The sequence below is a fragment of the Calonectris borealis genome, chromosome 17 (genome assembly GCF_964195595.1).
Source record: "Calonectris borealis chromosome 17, bCalBor7.hap1.2, whole genome shotgun sequence".
Lineage (NCBI taxonomy): Eukaryota > Metazoa > Chordata > Aves > Procellariiformes > Procellariidae > Calonectris > Calonectris borealis.
The window spans coordinates 4150612-4171176 of NC_134328.1; the positions used below are offsets into that span (position 1 = coordinate 4150612).

The 20565-nt window shown below is 37.9% G+C and overlaps 1 protein-coding gene across 3 annotated transcripts in view; it reads left to right on the forward strand.

Moving 5' to 3' along the window:
- Positions 1–20565, forward strand: part of PTPRT (protein tyrosine phosphatase receptor type T) — a 458488-nt gene that overhangs the window by 189060 nt on the left and 248863 nt on the right. For all 3 annotated transcript variants that reach the window (XM_075166323.1, XM_075166325.1, XM_075166326.1), the window contains one exon: positions 1083–1257. In XM_075166323.1, the coding sequence (XP_075022424.1) occupies positions 1083–1257 (175 nt within the window). The remainder of the gene's footprint in view (positions 1–1082; positions 1258–20565) is intronic.

Sequence of the window (20565 nt, forward strand, 5' to 3'; positions counted from 1 at the left end):
ATTATCACTGGGGAAAAAGGCTTGAGTTGTTGAGAAATGCAGTCGGCATCATGTAAAAATGACTTGACAGTCACTTTAATTGTACTCTCATCATAGCTGTTCCCCTAAAAATTACATTTTTATCTGAAATCTATTAACCCATGGTGTACTTTTAGCATCCACTGGGATATATTTTTTTTTGCCTTATTCTTTATCTTTTTTGAGTTCTTTCAGTGAAATCTTTCCACAGTTATGACTAAATGTGTAAAAACACTTCTGACCTGGAGCAGTATGAACCTTTTCCTGTGAGAAGCAGGGATTTCGGAGGAAATCGTTATTGTTGCTAGTGGAAACCTGTTGTCTGTTCTCTAAAATTGAAACATTTAATGAAAATAGCCTTGGAAACACCCCCAAAAACTGATTACTGGAAATTGGCAAAACAGCAGTGTGTTTTCCTTTGAAACTCCTAATGAACTAGACCAACTGAGCAAGTTCAGGTGTTTATGCTGTGGAGAACTTCTATTTCTAGGTAATTCTTCATCTGTCCCTTTTCCAGTTGGGAAAATGTAGTCTAGAGAGATTTGTTGAGGAATGTTGGACATATAAGGGTGTCTGCTCATCCAACCAATTTATTTAAATTGGTCCAGAGTCAAAGTTTTACATCTGAAAATGCCCAATTTATAAAAACTGTTCATTTGTAGCATTTTCCCAGGTGTACAAAATCAATTCATTTGTAGTATTTTCATATGCTAGCTAGGCCTCTAAATATACCGTGTAGAATTGTATAGTCTGAACTGTCACTCTCCAGCCTTTTCGAAACATATAACACATCAAATGCCCAAATATGTTTCAAAAATCAAATAGACATGAAAACTTAAATATATGCATAAGAATATTTAAGCCGTAGTTCATACAACCGTGCAAATTTTTCAAGGGTATGGCTAGCAGTCTTTTCTTGAAAAATTGTGCTTGTATAAAATCTAACCTAGTGATATGAATGTGAAGGTCTGAACAATGTCAAGAAGCATAACAAAGAATGAATTACATATGGATGCATAATCTGTGTGTCTTCCTAACTTACATTTTTTTGTCTGCCTTTACAGCAGTGGAATGGAAGGGACACAGCATTAATGGTCACTCGAGTGGTCAACCACAGACGTTTTTCTGCTACTGTCAGTGTAGCTGACACCTCTCAACGCAGTATCAGCAAGTACCGATGTGTCATTCGTTCAGATGGTGGATCTGGAGTTTCGAATTATGCAGAATTAATAGTGAAAGGTAGGTTGCACTGAAGCAGCAGGTTTATGCAAGTTGAGTATTTCCTCCCAGATGGCATCTATGTATAAAAATTGACATCCTGTTGGACCTTCTTCTTTCATTCATATTAAATTTAAGTAGGAGAAAAGGGTAAAAGTGACAAGAATTTCAATCATTTTCTTAAAACAAATATTTGAATAGAAATTTTGTCTGCATACAGCCCTCTTCATAAGCTTTTGTAGTAATGCATAGTAGCTATGGATACTTGTAATGTAGTCAGCTAAACAGTTTGTCTGTCAGTCAGCTTCATCTGCCCTTCCTTTACAGTATTTTATCAGGCATCAATAATCTTGTGATGGAGCATTGCATGTCAGAAGAGTCTGCTCAAGGCTGCTGGGAGTAAATGATGGGATTGATTCTGCTGATGTCCTGAAGTACACGGTAGAAACATCAGTAGTTCTTGAAGGATGCTAGGGTTTTAGCCCTGTTATTTACTGTGATTCAAGAGCTGATGCTGTGCCTGACACATGCAAGATGTGTCTTAGTCTTGCCTCCATGAGACATGCAATAAAGCGCTATTCACTGTGCTGTTTTTTTTTTTTTAACTTACCCTGAGCTGCATCACAGGGGATGCTCACTGCCTCTTAGGTGGAGAGATCAGAAGGTGGCTAAGTTGCTCCCGAGACGTTCTGTGTTTGGGATGGGGGTGGCGTCAAATGGAAGGAGTATGGGTCTGCTCGCTGAGTATAATTTTATTGATCTGAATGTTTCACTTTGCTGTGAAAATGGAGGCCTGCTGTAGAAATGAGATCACTTTTGTCCACAGAAGTACTTTCTGCCAACGTACTCCGTCATTTGATGATCAGTATACTGATGCCTTAAATATAGTCTTGCGTGGTGCAGATATTCAGACTACACAGATCATGAAGAGAATGCTCCTATTAGATGCCAGGTGCTTTTAATTCCCACTCGGTGATCTTGCATCTTGTTCAAATCTGGGGGAATTAATTCATGATCAGGAGTAGCATATCTAGTATTGTATCATAGCTAAATAGACAGAAGGCAATCTTCCAGAGCAACCAAATAATAGAATATGCAAAGTTGAGTCAGTGCCAGACACTTTCATGTTCAACAATATAAGAAGGGAAAAAAATTTTCCCTTATAGTATATTAGAAGTTATAAACATGAATGGTTGGATGTCCACCAGGAGAGAAGTTGATAGATTCATTGCTGGATTACTCGGGCAGACACCTAGCTAGAAAAATTTTAGGAGAGTAATATTGTTATGGGAAGGTACACTCCTCTGCTCCTTGCTCCTGTTTGGTAAGCAGGTAAGGTTAAGTGGTTCATTTGAGGTTAGTTTGATGCAGCACTGTGACACACTGGGATTGCATGGATGAGTGCTTCCAAACGGTCTGACTAATTTTTGTGTGGATAATAGCAAATTTGTAATGCATGCACACAGGCTAAAATGAAAGCAAATTGGAACTGTTTAATTCTGAAGAGATGTTTATTGAATTGCAATAATATACTTGGGTATACATTAAATTAGTCTGTAATTGAAGTTTTGCTTAATTGGTAGTCCTGCCCCTAAACCCACTGAATCCAAGCTAATACTCTGCTTCTCACATGCTTTCTCTTGATCAGTTGAACATAAAATCGTAGGGGATTTCTTCAACAAAGGTTAAGGTTTAAAAGTGTATCTGTGTATCTTTTTAATATAAAGATCTGTTTGCTTCCCTAAGCATAAGATGTTTTATTGTAGTATTGAGAAAGGAGAGAGTAATTTACATTTCTCAATATTGAATGATAATATTTGGTAGATACAGAAAGAGAGATTTTGCTTTTACTACTTCTACGCCCTAAATTGGAACAATAGATAGCTATTTCAGCAAATGAAATGATCAATGAAATTAAACATGCACCACCTTCTGCTGCCCCCCCCCCCCAGTCCTCCCCTTACTTGTTTATGTGGACATCTTTACTAAGAACAGTGTATTATTGTAAAGTAATTAGTGGAAATATTATATAAAAGATCGTAACTTTATTAGTTTCAAATTATTACAGTATATTTAGTGGCAGGAGATACCTTTGTAGTACTGTGAGAATGCTTTTCTGTAGAGCTGTTTGCTCTCTATGCTAATACCTTTCTGTCTTCTGACTGTTGCAAGGCTTATATAAATGACAATACATTTATTATTCTCTTTGCACTCTAGAATCATAACAGTCAAGCCAGAGAAACCTATCATTTTCATCTGTACACCTTACCATCCTTTGGTGCTCCAGTGGAAATAGCTCTCTCTTTCTTATCTCTTGCTGTTGCACATATAGTAATTTAATACAATTTTGTACAGGGTGGTTTTTGAAAAACCCAGAGATTCTACGTCTCGGTATACTGATCGCATACGAATGGAATGCTGCTTGTCTATAATTTTCTTTTAAGTAAAAGCTGCGTGGCAGTTACTCACGTTCTGAACTAAATTTAAGTTTTACTTGTGTAAAGATTGTTTAAAATACTGTGGAAATTGGCTGGAATCTTATCATTTAAGGTATGTATTAATGATAGTGTCTTTCCAGGACACCTGTCACATTATGTGAGGTTGTGAATAACATTTTAAACTCTGTGTGTGTGTGTATGGAGGTTTGTTTGCAATTGTTTTTTTTTTTTTCCTGATCCCTTTCAGATATTCTGGATGCCTAAATTAATTACTCAATACATGGTGGGAATCCATGGAGAGCTGATAAAGAGGGAATATTACAGCATCTATAACCTATTTTTCATGAGGCAATTTTTCTGACATTTTCTCTCTTCAGGAAGTCCCTCAAAATTATTTTGTTGCTACTTGATGCAAATTCTTTTAAGGCTTGTGGCATTTTCTTAGGGGCTGTTCTGCTACTGCAGGGGTAGGAGTACTCAACAAAGCCCCTCTACAGACCTCCAAGGGCATGTTCTAATTCTCTTCAGTTTTGTCTTAGTTGATTTTCAAAGTGTTAAGTTAGTTAACATGGATGAAAAACAGTCTGTCTCTTAACTGAGTGGCTTTCTGTCATCCTTGTGGTATTTGGGACAGCTCATCTTTTATCAGTCACTCTTTTTTTGAGGTTTTTAGATGGGAGAAGTTGATGCCTTCAGTAACACCAGACGGAGAGGTGGTTTCTTTTTCAGAGTTGCTTACTATTTTTTCTCTAAGTCTCTTCTGGTATGATACTTGTCACTATAATTGCACCGTCTGTTTGTTAACTCACCAGGTACACAGTGGAAACGGCTCTAGTGATCTGAGTCTTTTCCTCATAAGTAGACACTGGAATTTAAAAAAACCACAAACCAAAACAAACACATACACAAACACCAAATACAAAACCACAACAGAAAAACCCTGTCAAGTTATCAGAGTTGAGATACTCAAGCGTGAAAAGCATGCTAAATAATTAGACATTTAAATAAATCTATATATATATAAACTTCTCCACTATTAAATATACTGCGCAAATTCCAGATTTACAATTATAAGGCAGACTCATCAAGGAAAACCTCTAGAGGTATTGTGGCTATCTTGGTATTTATTATTGGAGCTGTGTCCGGAATAGTTTCAGTTAATTATTAAACAGCAGGAAGTGCTATTAGGAGAAAGAGCTTTCTGGAGCTTAAAAGTAGTAAGAAATAAAAACATCTCTGTTCTACAGCTGTGCCTGATCTTGGGCTGGAGCTGGCCCTAGAAATGTTGTATCAAGCCCTCCATAGGTTTCCTCAAATAAAATAAGCGCAGTGTAGGTATGAAAATATATAATACGGTGTTACACACGTACATTAGAGTAGAGCTTGTTCCTGGGATAAAAATACAATTGCCTTCAACGTAGTTGTTTAGGATGCTCACAAACTCCAACATCTTTCACTTCATATAAAGCAATTACTGAGAGAGATGGTGGATATGAAGAAGATTCTTCAAAGTTTTTGTTTGGTTTTGGGGTTTTTTTTGGTTGGTGTTTTTTTTGTTTGGTTGGTTTGGGGTTTTTTTGTTGTTGTTTTTTTGGTTTTTTTTAAAATTTGTTTTCATGCCTGATGCATGGATAGTTCTATACCCCAAGGTATTCAGGCCAAATGTACTCATTAAAACTAACATCCTTGCCGTCATGGAGTAATATAACTACTGTTTCTGTCATGGTACTCAAGTCCCCATAATACACTCAGGAGATTGGGGGTGTTGATATGAAAAGTAGGCACCGTACTGCAACTATCATCTTTTGCCATCAAGGTGGCTAGAAGACCGAGTCTATTCCCTCCTTTGGAACCATTTAGGAGACAAGCTCAGCTGTGGTATATATGCGTTTTAGATTTTACTTTTAAAAAAGTATTTTTTCTAGTATGCATTAATAAGTTCGGATAGGAATTTTCATTCCTTCCAGCTGCTTATCAGACTCATCCAAGTATCAGAAGTTGCTGGGTAGATTTGAATTCATCTGCCTGAGTAATGCACATTAATCAAAGTCCTCGAAGTTATCACCTTGTGCACAGGAGAAGGTCTCTTGCTGGCGCTACCAACAGTATCAGTAAAGCTGTAATAATGAGGGTTCCCCTCAGGCTGCATGCCATCTCCTCCTCCATTTTTTCCAGTTTACACAAATAGATTCAGTCTGCAGATTTTACATGTACTGTACCATGAGAAGTTAAGTATAGATTTGATAAAGCGTGTAATAATGTTGCTCTTTTGAACACTACACCAGCACAGAATGGGTTTTGTGTGTGTGTGCATGCAAACCATTTATGAAGCTTATGCTGGCTTTGAAATTACTGAACAAGGGAGAATGGCTTCGTGATTGTAGGGTGTCTGAAAAAGCCACTTACATTCCTTTATTTCTTTGCAGTCACAGGGGTTCAGGGAATGTAATACTCCCTTCCTTGGTGTTCGCATCTGGCTGGTAATTACTTGAACTTGTCGTTGCTCTGTTTAATCGTCTAGTTCGGTGTAGTCCAATAGCAGTTGCTTTAGCTCAGTTTTAATCATTAGGTGGGTGTGCGGTGAGAAGAGGGGAGGCAGAGAGATTACAAATCCTCTTTCTCTCTCACCAAGAGCTTTAACTCCACTTTCTCTTCTTTCAGTCCAATTTAATATCTTTCTGTGAAGTGGATGGGGGAGATACGAAGACAAAGCCATTGTTTTGCAGAAATCGGCAGTTAGTATGAATGATATGTGTTCTTTCTGAAGGAAACATTTCCTTCTCCTTCTGTTTAACCTCCAAAATAGAACTGGGAAATAAAGCCATTTCCTTGAGAACTGATTAATGTATACTTTATATACAGGATCCAATTTTCAGAACTGCACTGAATGCCACGCAGACCTGCAGTCACGTTCCAGCATGTGCATTCCTTGTTTCTCATGTTTACATTGGTCAACAAGGTATAAATTAGAATAAGCGTATCCAGGAAGAATACAATGCTACAGCTGGGGTACAAGGAAAGTTCTAAACTAATGATGTATTGACAATTCAGTCTATATTTTTTCCCAACTTTTTGTATCTCTCTTCAGTAGCCTTCTATTTCTGTGTAAAACGAGCAGGGAGTACTGTCTTAAACTTTATCTTGATTGTAGCCACTTGGGAAATTCTAATGGCTTTCCTATCACACCACTGAGTTGAGTTTCAGGAATTTCTTGAAGGATTAATGGTATGCATAATTTGTGGGTTTTTGTTTGTTTTGGTTTCTTTGTTTGTTTTTCTTCCTGAGGCAAATCTAAGTCCAAGAGTTCTGGATTTATTCCGACTGAAATTTCACTTGAGACTGGTAGAGGGGTAGGCATGGGATGAATTTGCTTGGACTTGTTTTTAATGTATAGATTTCTAAGAATGATGCTGCTCACGACATATAAAGTTCTTGACTAAATACAAGGTATAAATGCAATAATAAATGGAGAAAGATTAAGGAACAATCTTTTTGAAGCAGAAGGGACTTGAGTAAATATCCTTCAGTTTTCCAAGGATGAAGAGTGTTATGGAAAGCTGTTCCTTCCTTGTTTGTTTGTGGAATTGTCTCCAGCCTCCCTGATGCATCTTGGGTACCAGTTGTGGATGTGGCGTGGTCAGCAGACAGCTCACCTCAACTGCGATTCTGCTGACTGGAAGTCATGGGGGAAGGAGTCCTCACTGGTCTTAGAGAAAGCTCTGATAGCTAGTAGTAGTGAGGAGGTATCTCAGGGTTATTTTTTTCTCTCTCTCAAGACTCTAAGAAATAGCTTTTCCTGACATGAAGGTGTGTTTAACTTGGTAAAAGATTTGGGGTTTTTATTTATCTTTAGTTGCAGTTACTTGAACTGAGTAACCGCAAGATTCCCTGTGGGGAAAAGGGAGCTTTCTTGCTGCTTTGGTTAGTAACTGTCTTTCGTACTTTATCTGTGTCATGTTCCTTCTTACCTCCATTCAAAGGGAATGGAGGGAATCTCCAAAGAACAAAAATAATGAAAGAGAAAGCATCACTCTGTGGTAGACCTTCTCCTTTCTCTAGACTCCCTCTATTTTCCTTGACTTTTCCGTTAATTGATCTTATAGGGTAGACCTTTATAGAAAAAGTGATAAGCCTTGTTCTCTCATCTGCAGTTCTGAGATGCCTTATCCCATCAGACAATATAAAGGAGAAAATGGGCATCAAAGTCTAAATAAGCTGTCTTGTCAAAGCATCCTCAATGCTAAAATGTTAAAAATGCTTCAATAATTTATATTAAATTCTGGTCTTCAGATAAAAGATATGATCCAAAAATTAGTGGAAATAGAATGTTACTTATTGGTGTGTATTGCAATAAACCATACCTACCTATTAACTTCCTATTTTAGAGAAAGCTCCCAACAAACAGTGTAGCTGGCAGAAGCAGGGGTGCTGGCAAAACACAAATGAATGTGTTTCAGCCTACCTACGATTACAGTTATGTTTGAAAAGTATGGACAAGGTAATTTCACTTGTTCCATGCTGCCTTACATCTTGCAGAAAGATAGCAGTGATGTGACTTTCTAGTATATTGCTGCTGGGTGTAGAGAGTCTTAACTATTAACTGGAGTTCTGGGGTTTTCAATTCTTCCATTGTGCTGTAGTATCCACTTGTCAGTCTACAGAGTCTTGCAACTATAAGTTCTCAGTTATTTATTTTTAAAAGGAAGGGAAGAGCAGCATTACTTGGCCAGTATTACTTCTCCTCCCCCTTAGCTTTCTAGCACGCTTGCCAAGTGTAGTCAAAACACAAAATTAACACTTTATATCACTTTTTCTCCAATCTATGCTGCTGTTTCTAGTAGGGTATGTTCCTGCTAGATTTTCCCTACGGTTTACGTCATGTAGTCGGAACTCTCAGCCTCTTCAGTTTTTGGTTAAAATTACCTAGAAGGTTTAAGGTAACTGCATAGAAATTAATTCAGGACTGTTGATGCTCAGAAAAGAGCATCAAATGCTAAGGACATGTCCCAGATGCCTTTGGTATCTGGAAACTTTCTTGCAGTGGATAGGTTGGTAACTCAGACCACCACATGTAAAATGTGTCTGGCAGCTTTTCATTGTTTTTTTTTTTCTTTTTAATCTACAAATTTTCATGCAAGTTGATTGCTAATGATGCTTATGTGACATTACAATTCAAAATTACACCTTTTTTTGCTTATGCCTTTGTTACATGTTTTAGCAGAAAAGGTGAGTCACATAAATTGTTAACTCTCTTCTGTTCATCTTTCTCCTGCCTGTTTAATTGTGGGGAAGTTATTAATGGGCTTCTCCTGGAAAATAGACTCTAAAGCTATTCTTAATTTACCCACCCTGTGGTTACAATCCTGTTAAATGCTTTTAATTCAAGAGAAGTCCCTTGAAGTATCATCTGTCGCCATACTTGGATGTTGATAAAGAGTCTGGTATGATTTAGGCATACTTGGACACTTGTGAGGTATAATTGTTAGGTATGAGCTGTTATCTCAGCAGGAAAGATATCCTTTTCACATCAAAATATTACTTCTGTTGCAGCCGAAAAAAAACAACCTAAAAAAGTAGTGCTTTACTTAATATGAAATGCAGGCAAGGATGCATCAGATTTCTTAGTATGCAAGGGTGATCGTTAATATTTTAAGAATAAACGAGCAAAACAAAGAGTGTATTTATAACACAGTGAGACTTATAGATCCCATCTGTATAGGAGAAACAAATTAATTTCCAATGAAGGGCGTAGACTGTTTCTGTAGATGCAAATGCCTCAGACCAATGTGATTATTGGAGCTTTTAAAAAATTTTGCAGCGCTAGACACGGTGTAAAGAAGTGTAGTTACTGATCTCTTTCAGAAATGCAGTAGTTACTGCAGCTAATAGGCTTTCTGCAAAGGTATTGTATTTGTTGTAGGACAACTGAACTAAGTTCAAAATCACCTGTGGATGGGACAATTTCTGTCCTGAGCAAGGTGCTAATGAATTCCCCAACCATCTTTGCCTTGATTTAAGCTTTACTCTTTGTTGGCAGCGTACTGAGAATCTGCTTAGTGTATAGTTGGGTTTCTTAGGATGTGTGAAATGTGTGTCCAGCTTTTATATTTATTTTTATTGTTTTAAAAAAATTTGCAAAGCAAGAAATAGAACAGTTAAAAGCAATATGTTGCTTCCCAGTGATCTGTGCTAAAGACCACCTTACCTTGTTTTATTTTACTTAGCTTTTTTCCCTTTGTACATCTTGAACCACCTTTGATTGTGTTGAGGTCTAACCCTTTCTTAAACAATCTCTCTTCATGTGCACACTCAGCCTTCTTAGACTTCCAGGTCTGTGTTACACACACCCTTCTACCTCCTTTTCTTTTGAGCATGCCACTACATATGCTGCAACTGATCTACTGTATGGGCACTTGTTAAACTACTCTGCTGTGTTTGGAGGTTGGCATTTACAAGCTGAAGCTCTAATCCTAAGGTAAAGGTTGCAAGTTTTGGAGGAAAGAATGATGGAGCTTTGTAAACACTGAATGGTTGAGTTCAGAGCTAAGGATATTAGCATTATGGCAGCTTCAGAATCTTTTTAGCTTCAAAGCTAGGAGATGACAAAAGTCTTTTGAAGTCTGTTAGCGGTGCTGGATGGAGGCCATTCAGCAAGCTTGTGTTAGGTATTCAGGTGAATGGGATTTTTAAAGTTTGCATAGCATTTACCTCTGAATGATGGACCTGAACTGCTTTGCTTTCAAAGCCGGTATAACTGAACTCCAGGGAGAAGCTGGGTGTTGGTTATGTTTGCATTTGTCCTATCTGAATGAAGAGATTAAAGAGCATGTTTTTGTGTTAAGGAAAGAATGATCATTTTGAAGTCAGTTCCCTGCTCAACTATGAGATTATTTGAGGTAAGAAAATAGCCAAAATTGCAGTTTTGGATTGAGATTTAGTAGTCCTTTTTCTCTATCTCTACCCAATTGAAGAATGCTTCATTTTTCTGAGCAAATAATTGCCCAGCATCCGTTCTAGCTGTAAGATGAGGAAATACACTTCTCATGGAATCACCACCCTAAAATCTGTTGTGCTGTTTTTTAGCTTTGATATGATGTGTTAATCTTCTGCCATGTTAAATACCACCACTTGTTCCCCTCTTTTACTGGTTCTGGGTCACGGGTTCAGATCACTGTTACCCCTGTCCTGCGGTGACTTTTAAAGAACGCTTTAGATCTAAGAGCAGAAACCTGCTGAGCAGCAGTTAAATAGGTGATGATTACGGCAAGCCCTGCCATTATTTTAGTCATTAGCCTATGAATTTGAGAAGAAAGAAACATAATATGATGTTTCCTAGCTCTCTAGACTCCATACTGCCTGCTGAACAGCTATGCTGTAACAATTTCAGGGTGGGCCTTGTAAAACTCTGGCTTGGCTTATTCATAGACCTCTCCTGGTGTGGCTGATTTTTCTAACTTTCCCTTTATTATGAATAATTTCAACTGCAGCATTGTGCTCTGCTCTGCTGCACAAATATGTAAAAACGCCTCTCTGAAGAAGTTATTCGAGTCCTCTTTCTTCTTTTTTTAACCAGGTTTCTCTTCAGTGCATCTCTAGCCTCTCTCTCTTTCTCAGCAGGAAACTTTCCATCAGTGCTTGTTTGTATGTGAGGAAGATGCAAATAGCTGCAAGACTTAGGCTATCTCTCTTTGGATCCTATAAATCAGTCTTTGCATATGCTTTACTGTCCTATTTATTAGCCTGCAGCTAATACTGAATTACATGACAGACTACAACTTACGAACGGTTTGTTCCCTCAGCAGGATACAGACACAAATTAAAATGGAAGAGGTTTGGATTGCTTACTTCCTTAATTTTCTCTTTTCTTTCCTTCATATTATGGCAAATGCTTCTTTTGTTGCTGCTGCTGCTGCTTATGAGGTTTTGACTGACCCTTGTGAACACTGCTGACCATATCATATTGCCTTTTAATCAGCAGTATGGTATTATTCAGTCTTCTGACCCAAGTTGCTCACCAAATAGTGATTTGTCAGTATTTTCCATGATTTTGAGGTTGAAACTCTAAATATAAGCACTTTTGTGCTTGCTCTTACGTTGTTTACTACCATCTCCCTTCTATTTAATCTTACCTCTGTTATATACCTTTGCTCTGCTTGATGAGTCTTGCAGATCGTTTACTTTTATTTGCCTTGTATCAAGAATGTGGTACTTTAGGGATGATCAAGAATTTTGGTACATTGGTTTAGTTGCCGATTAGGCCATTCACGGCATGCAGCAATCGCTTAGCTTGTAGAAAGTTTTATGATCATTGGAGTCAAAACCCATATGCTCTTGAGAACTGAAATCTTGTAGTGGACACGCATTTTATATAAATTTCTATATATCTAACTATGAGAAGTCCTAAGTGTAATACTTTTTCAGTAATTTCTTTTTCAGGATTTAAAATTGGGGATGTTCACTTGATGCCAATATTAAATTATGTATTCAAACCTCTGAAAGCGTGAGACTTGATTTTGTAAATGGCCTCTGACGATTGAGTGCTCTATTTTCTAGTGCCTACTAAGAAAGCACAGGACTACATTAAAAGCTGTATGGATCAGGTGACACATGCTGAAGGCAGACAAGGCTTAACACCGCTATCTAGAATTGAATTGCACGCTGACAGTAATTAGGAAAAATACATTCTTTGTCTCCAAGATATAACCTTTTCACCATATGCATGGCCCTCTCCAAAGCTCTGCTGATTTGATATAATTTAGCATTACTTAACACCGCATTTAGTCAAGGAGTCTGAGGAAATTCTGTTATAGAATTATCCTCAAATTCACCATAATTCCTTTTTATGTCGTCTTCTTGGAATCACAGTACTGTTATAGTCTTTGCAGTAGGATTGTTGGTATTTCCTGAGTAAAAAGGAAACTTTAATCTCTTCATTAAAGCTGCGATAGTTTCAGTAGGAACTAGCCTACTCTCTCTTTCAAGATTTACTTTGAAAATAGAGGTTCTGAATTTTCTGCATGCCTCAGCCCCAGGTGTAGCAGTTCTATACTCATAAGGAATTTTTATTGTTTTTCATGTATCTCATCTCACTTACAGATGTAATGACAGAAGGGAAAAATGTTTAATCTAATTTGACCTTTTGCAATATGCAAGCCATAGAATTTACAAGTCATTCTTGCATCATGTGCAATACCGTGTGAATAACGCAGAATAGTTTTCAAAAGAGATTGATCATGATTGAAAGTTTTTAAATTATAGAAAATCTCAAGAGCCTTCGGTAAGCTCTTTAAATACTTAATTATCTTCACTGCTTAGCATCTATACCTTATTCCAGTCAAATGTTTCCAGGTTTTGCATCTAACAGTCAGATCTTAAGTCTTTCTGCTAAATATAATAAATCTTGAAGTACTGAATGTTTTGTTGTTGTGTAGGAACTTGTGTTGACCATGATCTTGGCTTTTTTTGGTTAACTTATGTAAGTGTCTTAAGTATCTTTGCAAGGTCCCTTGTTCTGTTGAAGCGCTGCTATCAGTTCTGGGGAAAGTATCTCAAACTGGACTTTCACATATATTTGTGAAACATTCTATTGTTTCCACAATGAATATTTTTGCTTACCGTGTTTGTTCTCTTTCTTCTATGGCATGGGAAACTTTTAAGCACATAGATTTTTATTATTTTTTTTCCCAATTCTAACACAAGCCTCTTCAGCAGTGACAAAGAAAGGAACTATAAGCTCGTACTACATGCTTAAGACAAAGCAGTTTTTCACACAGAATGTTTCAGATTATTTCATGTGGCCCGAGATGCTCATTGCCTACGTGATGAACTTCTGGACTTAATACAGTAACAAATAATAAACGTATCAATAAATTGTACTGGATGCCTCAAGAAATGGCTATTGGAGCCTTGACAGAAGTTGTTGGTTTTCAGTTCAGGTGTGGTAAAACTTAACATTATTTTTTTTATCAGACAGCCTTTTGGTGTCTGTCACGAAAAGAAAAAAGAAATGTCTTGAGTCCCCCCAAAAGGCACTTCTGTGTCACAGAAAAGCTTTCACAAATGGGACATGCAAGTATTTTTGTGTGCGTGCACTTGCACCAAATGTGTAACTCTGCCTGTGTACCATGAAGGCTGAACTCGTTCCGTAGTATCAAGCCGTGTTCCCTGGCATGTTAGACTTGAGATAGTTTAAGGGAATACGGGGGCTCTTGCACACCTACTATCCCCAGCCTTTGGATCAGTGCATGATTGCCTCGGGAACCATGTGCTGTTTTGTCAACATTGAACTGGCTAGCAAAACTGTGAGCAAAAGGATAAATGAAGTGATGTTGTCTGTGGCCTTCTTGCTCTGATAGCTGTGAACTCCGTTGCTGTCATCTTTGTTTCTCAGCTCTATAGCTTACGCTGTGGAGATCGGTACCTCATCTAGGAAGTAAATTTTCCAGATTTTTAGTTGGATTTTAGGAAAAGTTTTTCAGAATTCCTTGTGTTTCTTTATGTGCTTTAACCCGATAGGAATAAAGCACAGAAAGTATTTTGTGAGTGTTGGCAACCGGCCTGTCATCAGCAACTAGGTGAACTAGTAGTTTGGCCATAATGGAAAATGAAATACATATGCTTCTGGAATAAATGAGACTCAGGTCTTGTTTGGTGCTGGCTCTCCCACGCTTTTCTTGTTTTGCAGGAGCATTGTGTGATAGTTTCAATCTTCCCCAATTTCTCGCAGGGTCTGGAATGCTTTTTGTGGAAATACCAAGACCTATCGCCCATCATTACAGCTATCATAGTGAACAGCACACCATATAGCATATTGGAATTTCTAGCATTTATTACTGCCTCAAAATGCATTTTGTGAGAAAAGAGAAAGAATTGATCTCTCAGTGTAATACTTTGGAGTCTCTCATAGGGAACAACCTAAATCAAGAGGTATGTTTCAAGGCTGAGCTTTAAACTGAAAATAAGCAGATATACAGCCCAGGAGATGTGAAAGATGGAAGGAGTGTTGTGGTCTGCAGGGTATTCTGAAACTCTATGTATCATAAAAACCTGAAATAAAAAGATAAGTATTGAGTGGTGACGAAAGATTCCCCTAGTTTTCATATGACTTAACAGGTTAGCAGACACTTCTGGTGTGTCTGCCTGTTACATCCATGACAGTAGATTACTAGGGGTGGTGATAATACTACTTTTTGCACTTAATACGGGAGGTGGGGTAGGATTTTTGGCACAAATCATGAAATTCGCTTCAGCTAACATTTGGGGCTGTTTTAGGTGGGAAGCGAGAGGGAGGGTTCCCAGCCAGAATAATACCTTCCTGGTTATCACAGACGTTGTAAGGAGGTCTGTGTTGCCTGAATGATCAGACTAATGGAGTAAAGGTTGTACAATATGTTCACCTGTCCAAACCAATACAAGGGGTTGACTGGAGCACAAACATCTTAATTAAGGTTCACAGTAAGGCTTAACAGGCTTCTGTTGTTAACTACTTAGGGTAACACTGTGACATGTAAGATAGGCAGAATCCAGCTTTGGGTTAGTCTTGGAAAACTTTGGGTTTATAGGAACGCTTAAGGTGCTGCTTGCTCAATACAACAGTTAATGGCTAGATTTTTTTACATCTAAAACCTACTGGTGCTTAACAAAGGTTCTGTTTTTATCAATTAAGTTTTATTTTTGCTGCTCAAATCTCAGCAGGTTGGCAGCCTTAGCTGTTTTTTTTTTTTTCTTTCATTCAAGTTTGACTTGAAAATTTCAGTTAAGTAGACCTACAACCTGACCTTAAGTGTGAGGCTTTTTTCTGTGGCTTACAATGCTGTTAGTTGAGACAGAACCTCCCTAGCCGTTACAGCTAGAAGATAGTAAAATGGAGTGAAAGTAGGGGGGGAAAACTGAACAGATGTATTTACTTAAAAAATACAACTTAGTGCTCACTATCCAAGCTGGCTTGTCTGGTGAATGGCTTGAATTTTCTGTGGAAACAGCATATGAATTGACATATGCACAACGTGGAATGTCTGTGACCTCTAAGGCGTGCAAAACACTTCAGAATATTTTTATATGATGTACATGTATGATTTGCTTAACTCTATAAAGTCTAAGCAACCTCAGTACCATCTTTACTCAGTGACAGCTGAACTTTCTTTACGAGCCTGCACCTTACTCCTGGGTTTTTTGGGTGGGGGTTGTTCCTGAGTTTTGGCGGGGGATTGTATCTCTGCTTCAAAAGCGCTGCAGCAGTAATGAACGGCAGTGATGGATCAGATTTCTCTGAGATGTCAGCAGGCAAAAATAAATAGTGTAGAGGCAAGTACATGAGCAATGGACTTGCTACTTACCTGAGAAAGGGCTTCCACAATGACACTGCCAGAAACTACAGGAAAGCAAATTTTCCTACTCAAAGCATGATCTGAAGATCACTTGAGAGCATGAAGAAATACCTTTCAAAGTTTAATACTGTGCAGTTGGTGAGGTACTTTAGATGAAAGTTATTTCTAGTGGCTTTTGTACACTAAATTAGCAACCTCCAATGTTTACTGCATTCACTGGTCTATGCTGTATTACCTGCTTGAAAAAATAAAAAGGGAGGTTTCTGTCCTGAGTAAAACCATTGTACATCTTTGTGTCAGTTCTTACATTTTTATATGCACCCGTTACTTCTCTTTCTCATTAGGTGCTCTCTAGAGCAGCAATTCAAGTGACAGGCCATAATGTTATCCACTCATCGACATGTCTGTCCATCTCAAAATGTTTTGCTGCAGGTGAGGTGATAATTTCCTTACCTCAATCAAAATTTTGTCAGTAAGAACAGACAAATGGCCCTCTGGTTTCTGCAACATATATTTATCCTTTTTCCAATTTGAACAAAGAAAAATACAGTAGGTAATTCTGGTAGAAGTGAATGGAGAAAATAACTGATAATTGGCCAGTAAGACATTTGAGTTGCTAGGGTTACTCCAAAATAGTAGAGGTTTATTACAATTACAGCAGTGCAGTTCCTAGTATGGGGACTGCACTATTGATACCTGTTGCTTTATATGTGTTATTATAAAAAGCAAAAGAGGAACGCCAGTTTATTTCAAAACAAGTAATGAGAATATTGTATGCAAAATGTCGCTTTTTTTATTTTTGTTTCTCCATTAAACCAGAATTGCTTGGGCATTGCTAAGCAGCATCTGGTGTCAAGATACGTACAAGTCTCTAACGTGTTCTTTCTCTTACCATTTGTGTCTATTGAACAAACTAATGTTCCAGGCAGCCGTAACACAAATTGAGAGTAAAAAGAAGTTCAGCTTGTTACACGATATGTGAGATACTACGTTTATATCCATGGGGAGCAATGAGTCAACTTTTATGATCAAACTATGATTCAGAAGTGCTTTGCGACAAAATGTATGAGTAACAAAAAAACCAAAACGAGCCCCAAAACTGTATTACTACAAAGCACAAAAGAATCAAACTTGCAGCACAACTGTTGATTACCTGCATGCGTTCTTCTTGTCCCATTGATCATTGCAGACTCCATCATGGTTTGCCCATCTTAGGATTTCCTTTTAGGGGAAAAAGTCATCTATACCTGCCAATTCTGGAGTATGTGCTATACAGATTGGCCAGTGGAGCTATATGCTTGTAAAGGAACAGAACACTTAGCCCTTCTCTTCTGCTGTTTTTTTCCCCGGTATTACCTAGAGGTTATTCAAAAAAGGCATGTAATACTTAGAGATGTAGATTGATTGATTGTCTGTTTAACTGTATTTTTTCGATACTTAGTATTCCCTGTCTGACCTGGGTAGCAGCTCTGATTACAGATATTACTCAAAAATTGCTTTGATGTCACAGTAGTATGTGCACCACACATCAAGAACATCCTGTGCTTTAAGGCTCCTTAAAGGAAAAAGTCATTCTACATGTACAGTAGAGAATCAAATTGGGTATTTGCTAGACCTTTGTAAATAGATGAAGACAGCAGTCAAACTAAAAGGCAGTAATTCTGGTGATGTTTGCAATTCTCGGAAGCTTTCAAATAGAAATTTGGGTGTTAGTTGGCAAAACATGGCATCCAATCTACCAGAGCTGAGTACCTAAACTTGAGCAGACCAGATCTTCCTCTGGAGAACTTCAAAGGCATCTGCTTTTCTCAATGAACTGTATAAGCAGCTGAGGCACTTGCTCTCTGAGGCCATTTCATTAGACTGCTAAAATGAATGCTCAAAATAGCTGCACTAGATATCACTTAATGTGCATATTATTTCTTACTATTTCTAAAGTGGCTGTAGCTGTGTGCCACGGTAAGCTTAAAATAGTCTATGTAGTTAGGACAGTGGATGTAGTCATCCAGGAGTACAAGCATAGGTGCAGATCTGCTATGCACGGTATCACATGCGTGAAAGCAGGCGTTTACTCTGCTGCAAATCTAAGCCTGTACTTGTTAACATTCGTGAAAAACTGAACCCAAGGGACTTAACATGATATCTAACTAAATGACTGTGCTTGAGGCCCTGAGGCTAATGGCATAAAATGTGGCAGTGCATTAGGATCACTTACCTGAAATAATACCTCAAACAATTTATATGTTAAATGAGTTGTCACATATCTTGGTAGGGTCTGCAGCCTGCTTTTCATTATAGATGTTATTATATTCCTGTTTGGAACCATCATGTGGAGAGGAAAAAAAATATTCAGTAAAACCCCGCTGGGTTCAATTTTCAGGAAAATTAACAAATGCAAACTTAATTAGAGTAATAAAATTGTGAAGGGTGGGGCGTGGTTAATATTGCATGAAATACAATATCCAAGAAGAAAAGGAAAATAAAATTTTGCAGGGATGTGCATTTGTGTCCTTAAGTCCTAACAAGTGTGCTGTTCAAATCCATGCATGTTGCTCTGTGATCCTAGAAGTGAATCCAGTGTAGCGGGCATCCCATTGACTTTTTGTTTGAATACACTGCTTAGCCTCCCCCCTCCCCATGCTAGTAAGAAAATTCACTTTTTCATTTAGTTACATGTGGTTCATTTGCACTGTGGATTGTTTTGGGATGAGACCTAGATGGATGTCAGAGGACTTGTTCGGAGCTTCTCAAACGTGGTTGACAGTGGTCAACTTCCACCATCTGTAGGAGTGTCGGCCATCCCTAGCTCTGCGCAGGGCTATGTATGCACTTAAATCCACCCCTTCTTGCATTCTTCTGCACCTCCATCAGAACCAGAGCTTTCCACATTACTTATCCTCCTACTATCTCTCTCCTCTCTTGCCCAGTTCTCCCTGCTTCACTCTGCTTTGGTCCTATTCCTATATCCTGACCAAGAAACAGGTCTCTAAAGTGCATTCTGGAATAAATGGATGAGGCTTGGAGCTGGGAGTCCTTGATGCCCTTAGGAAGGAATTACTCTATTTGGATCTTTGTGTAGTCACACGATGAACTGTATGAAGGAAAAATAAGTTCCTCTCCTGTCCCCAGCCACAACTCTTGCAAAAGTAAGCCATTGTATTTTTACTTGAATCAGTTCTATCACACACTTTCTGTGGAGTGAGAGCGCTAAAAGGAGACATTTTCTAGATTAATATTGCTGCTTGTTGAAATCACTGTATCATCAAGCCACAGGCTAATACTACTGGCCTGAAAGCAAGTTTGAATTCTCCAGTTTTTCCAAGTGAAAGGCAGGCAGACCATTAGCACAGTGCCTGGGATATCTTAAGTTCACATCAGTTATAGCCAATTAGTATTTTACTTACCAATTGAAAAAGGGATTTCAGATTTAGTTAGTCAACAAAAGTCTTTCCTGTTCTTTAAAGACAGCCTTAGGGAGTGCTGGTTTTACACAGGGTAAAGCTAGTTCCTTTTTAATGCTGTCAGTTTGAATGTTGTAACAAGATTTATTTTAGTGCAAGACACTTTACTGTTGAATGGTTAAAAAGAAAGAAACTTCTTGGAAACAGCTTTTTCTTTGTGGATTTTTGGAGGAAAAGAAACTGCGGTAAATACCGCTGCCATCTGTTTCATATAGGAAATTTTGGGCTGTGAATGTCCTTGCAAAAGCTGAAAAACCCGTATGGATTTTTTTAGTAGGTAAAAATGAGTAATTTTAGAATTTTTGTTTAATTTTTCATTGATTTCATTGCATTGAACCAGATGTTGTTTTTTTTCTGTAAGAGCCTGCACCAAATCAGTGCGCGTGTGTGTGGATACATGCTTTGAGAAAATACGTGGCTAGCAAATTTTGAGAGCATGATCTAGAGATTTGAAGATGCAGTGTCTCACACATTTCTTAACACTTAAGTATGTAAATAGCTGCAAACCTGCTATACTACCTATGATGAATGAGCTTATTTGTCCAAACAGATTTTCCATGTATAATGCACATTTTTTGCATCTGTCCACTCCCTTCCCTAGTGTATTCACTGTGAAAGTAAACCAACTTTGATTCCAGAAAAGTCTTTTACTCTCTGAGGTAGTGTTCATCGTTATTACGTGCCACATGAATGGAGCAAAAGCTGTGTATCGACTAGAACAAGTAAAAAACTTCTGCACTGGTTGGAAAACTGCAGATATAATCATGAATGCTTTTACGTATCTGGAAACAGTGTGTTCCTCTAAAAGCTTGCTAATTTTATTTTAAATAGGGAACACAAATATCTGACTCATTCTCTCATACGTCTGCTGTTCTTCTATAGAAGAACTTCTATAGCCTTCACTTCAGTATTCAAGGCATTTAACAATACTTATTCAAATGCCACTTGTCTTTTTAATAACTAAATAAGGATTTCTGAATAAGTACCATTAAACAAATTAGTACAGAGCATAAACATCTATTGTATTATTCCTGATAAACAAATACCCTGTATTTCCACTCTCTGATTCAACCCTTTCTTTTATTGATAAATATCTTCTGAGGA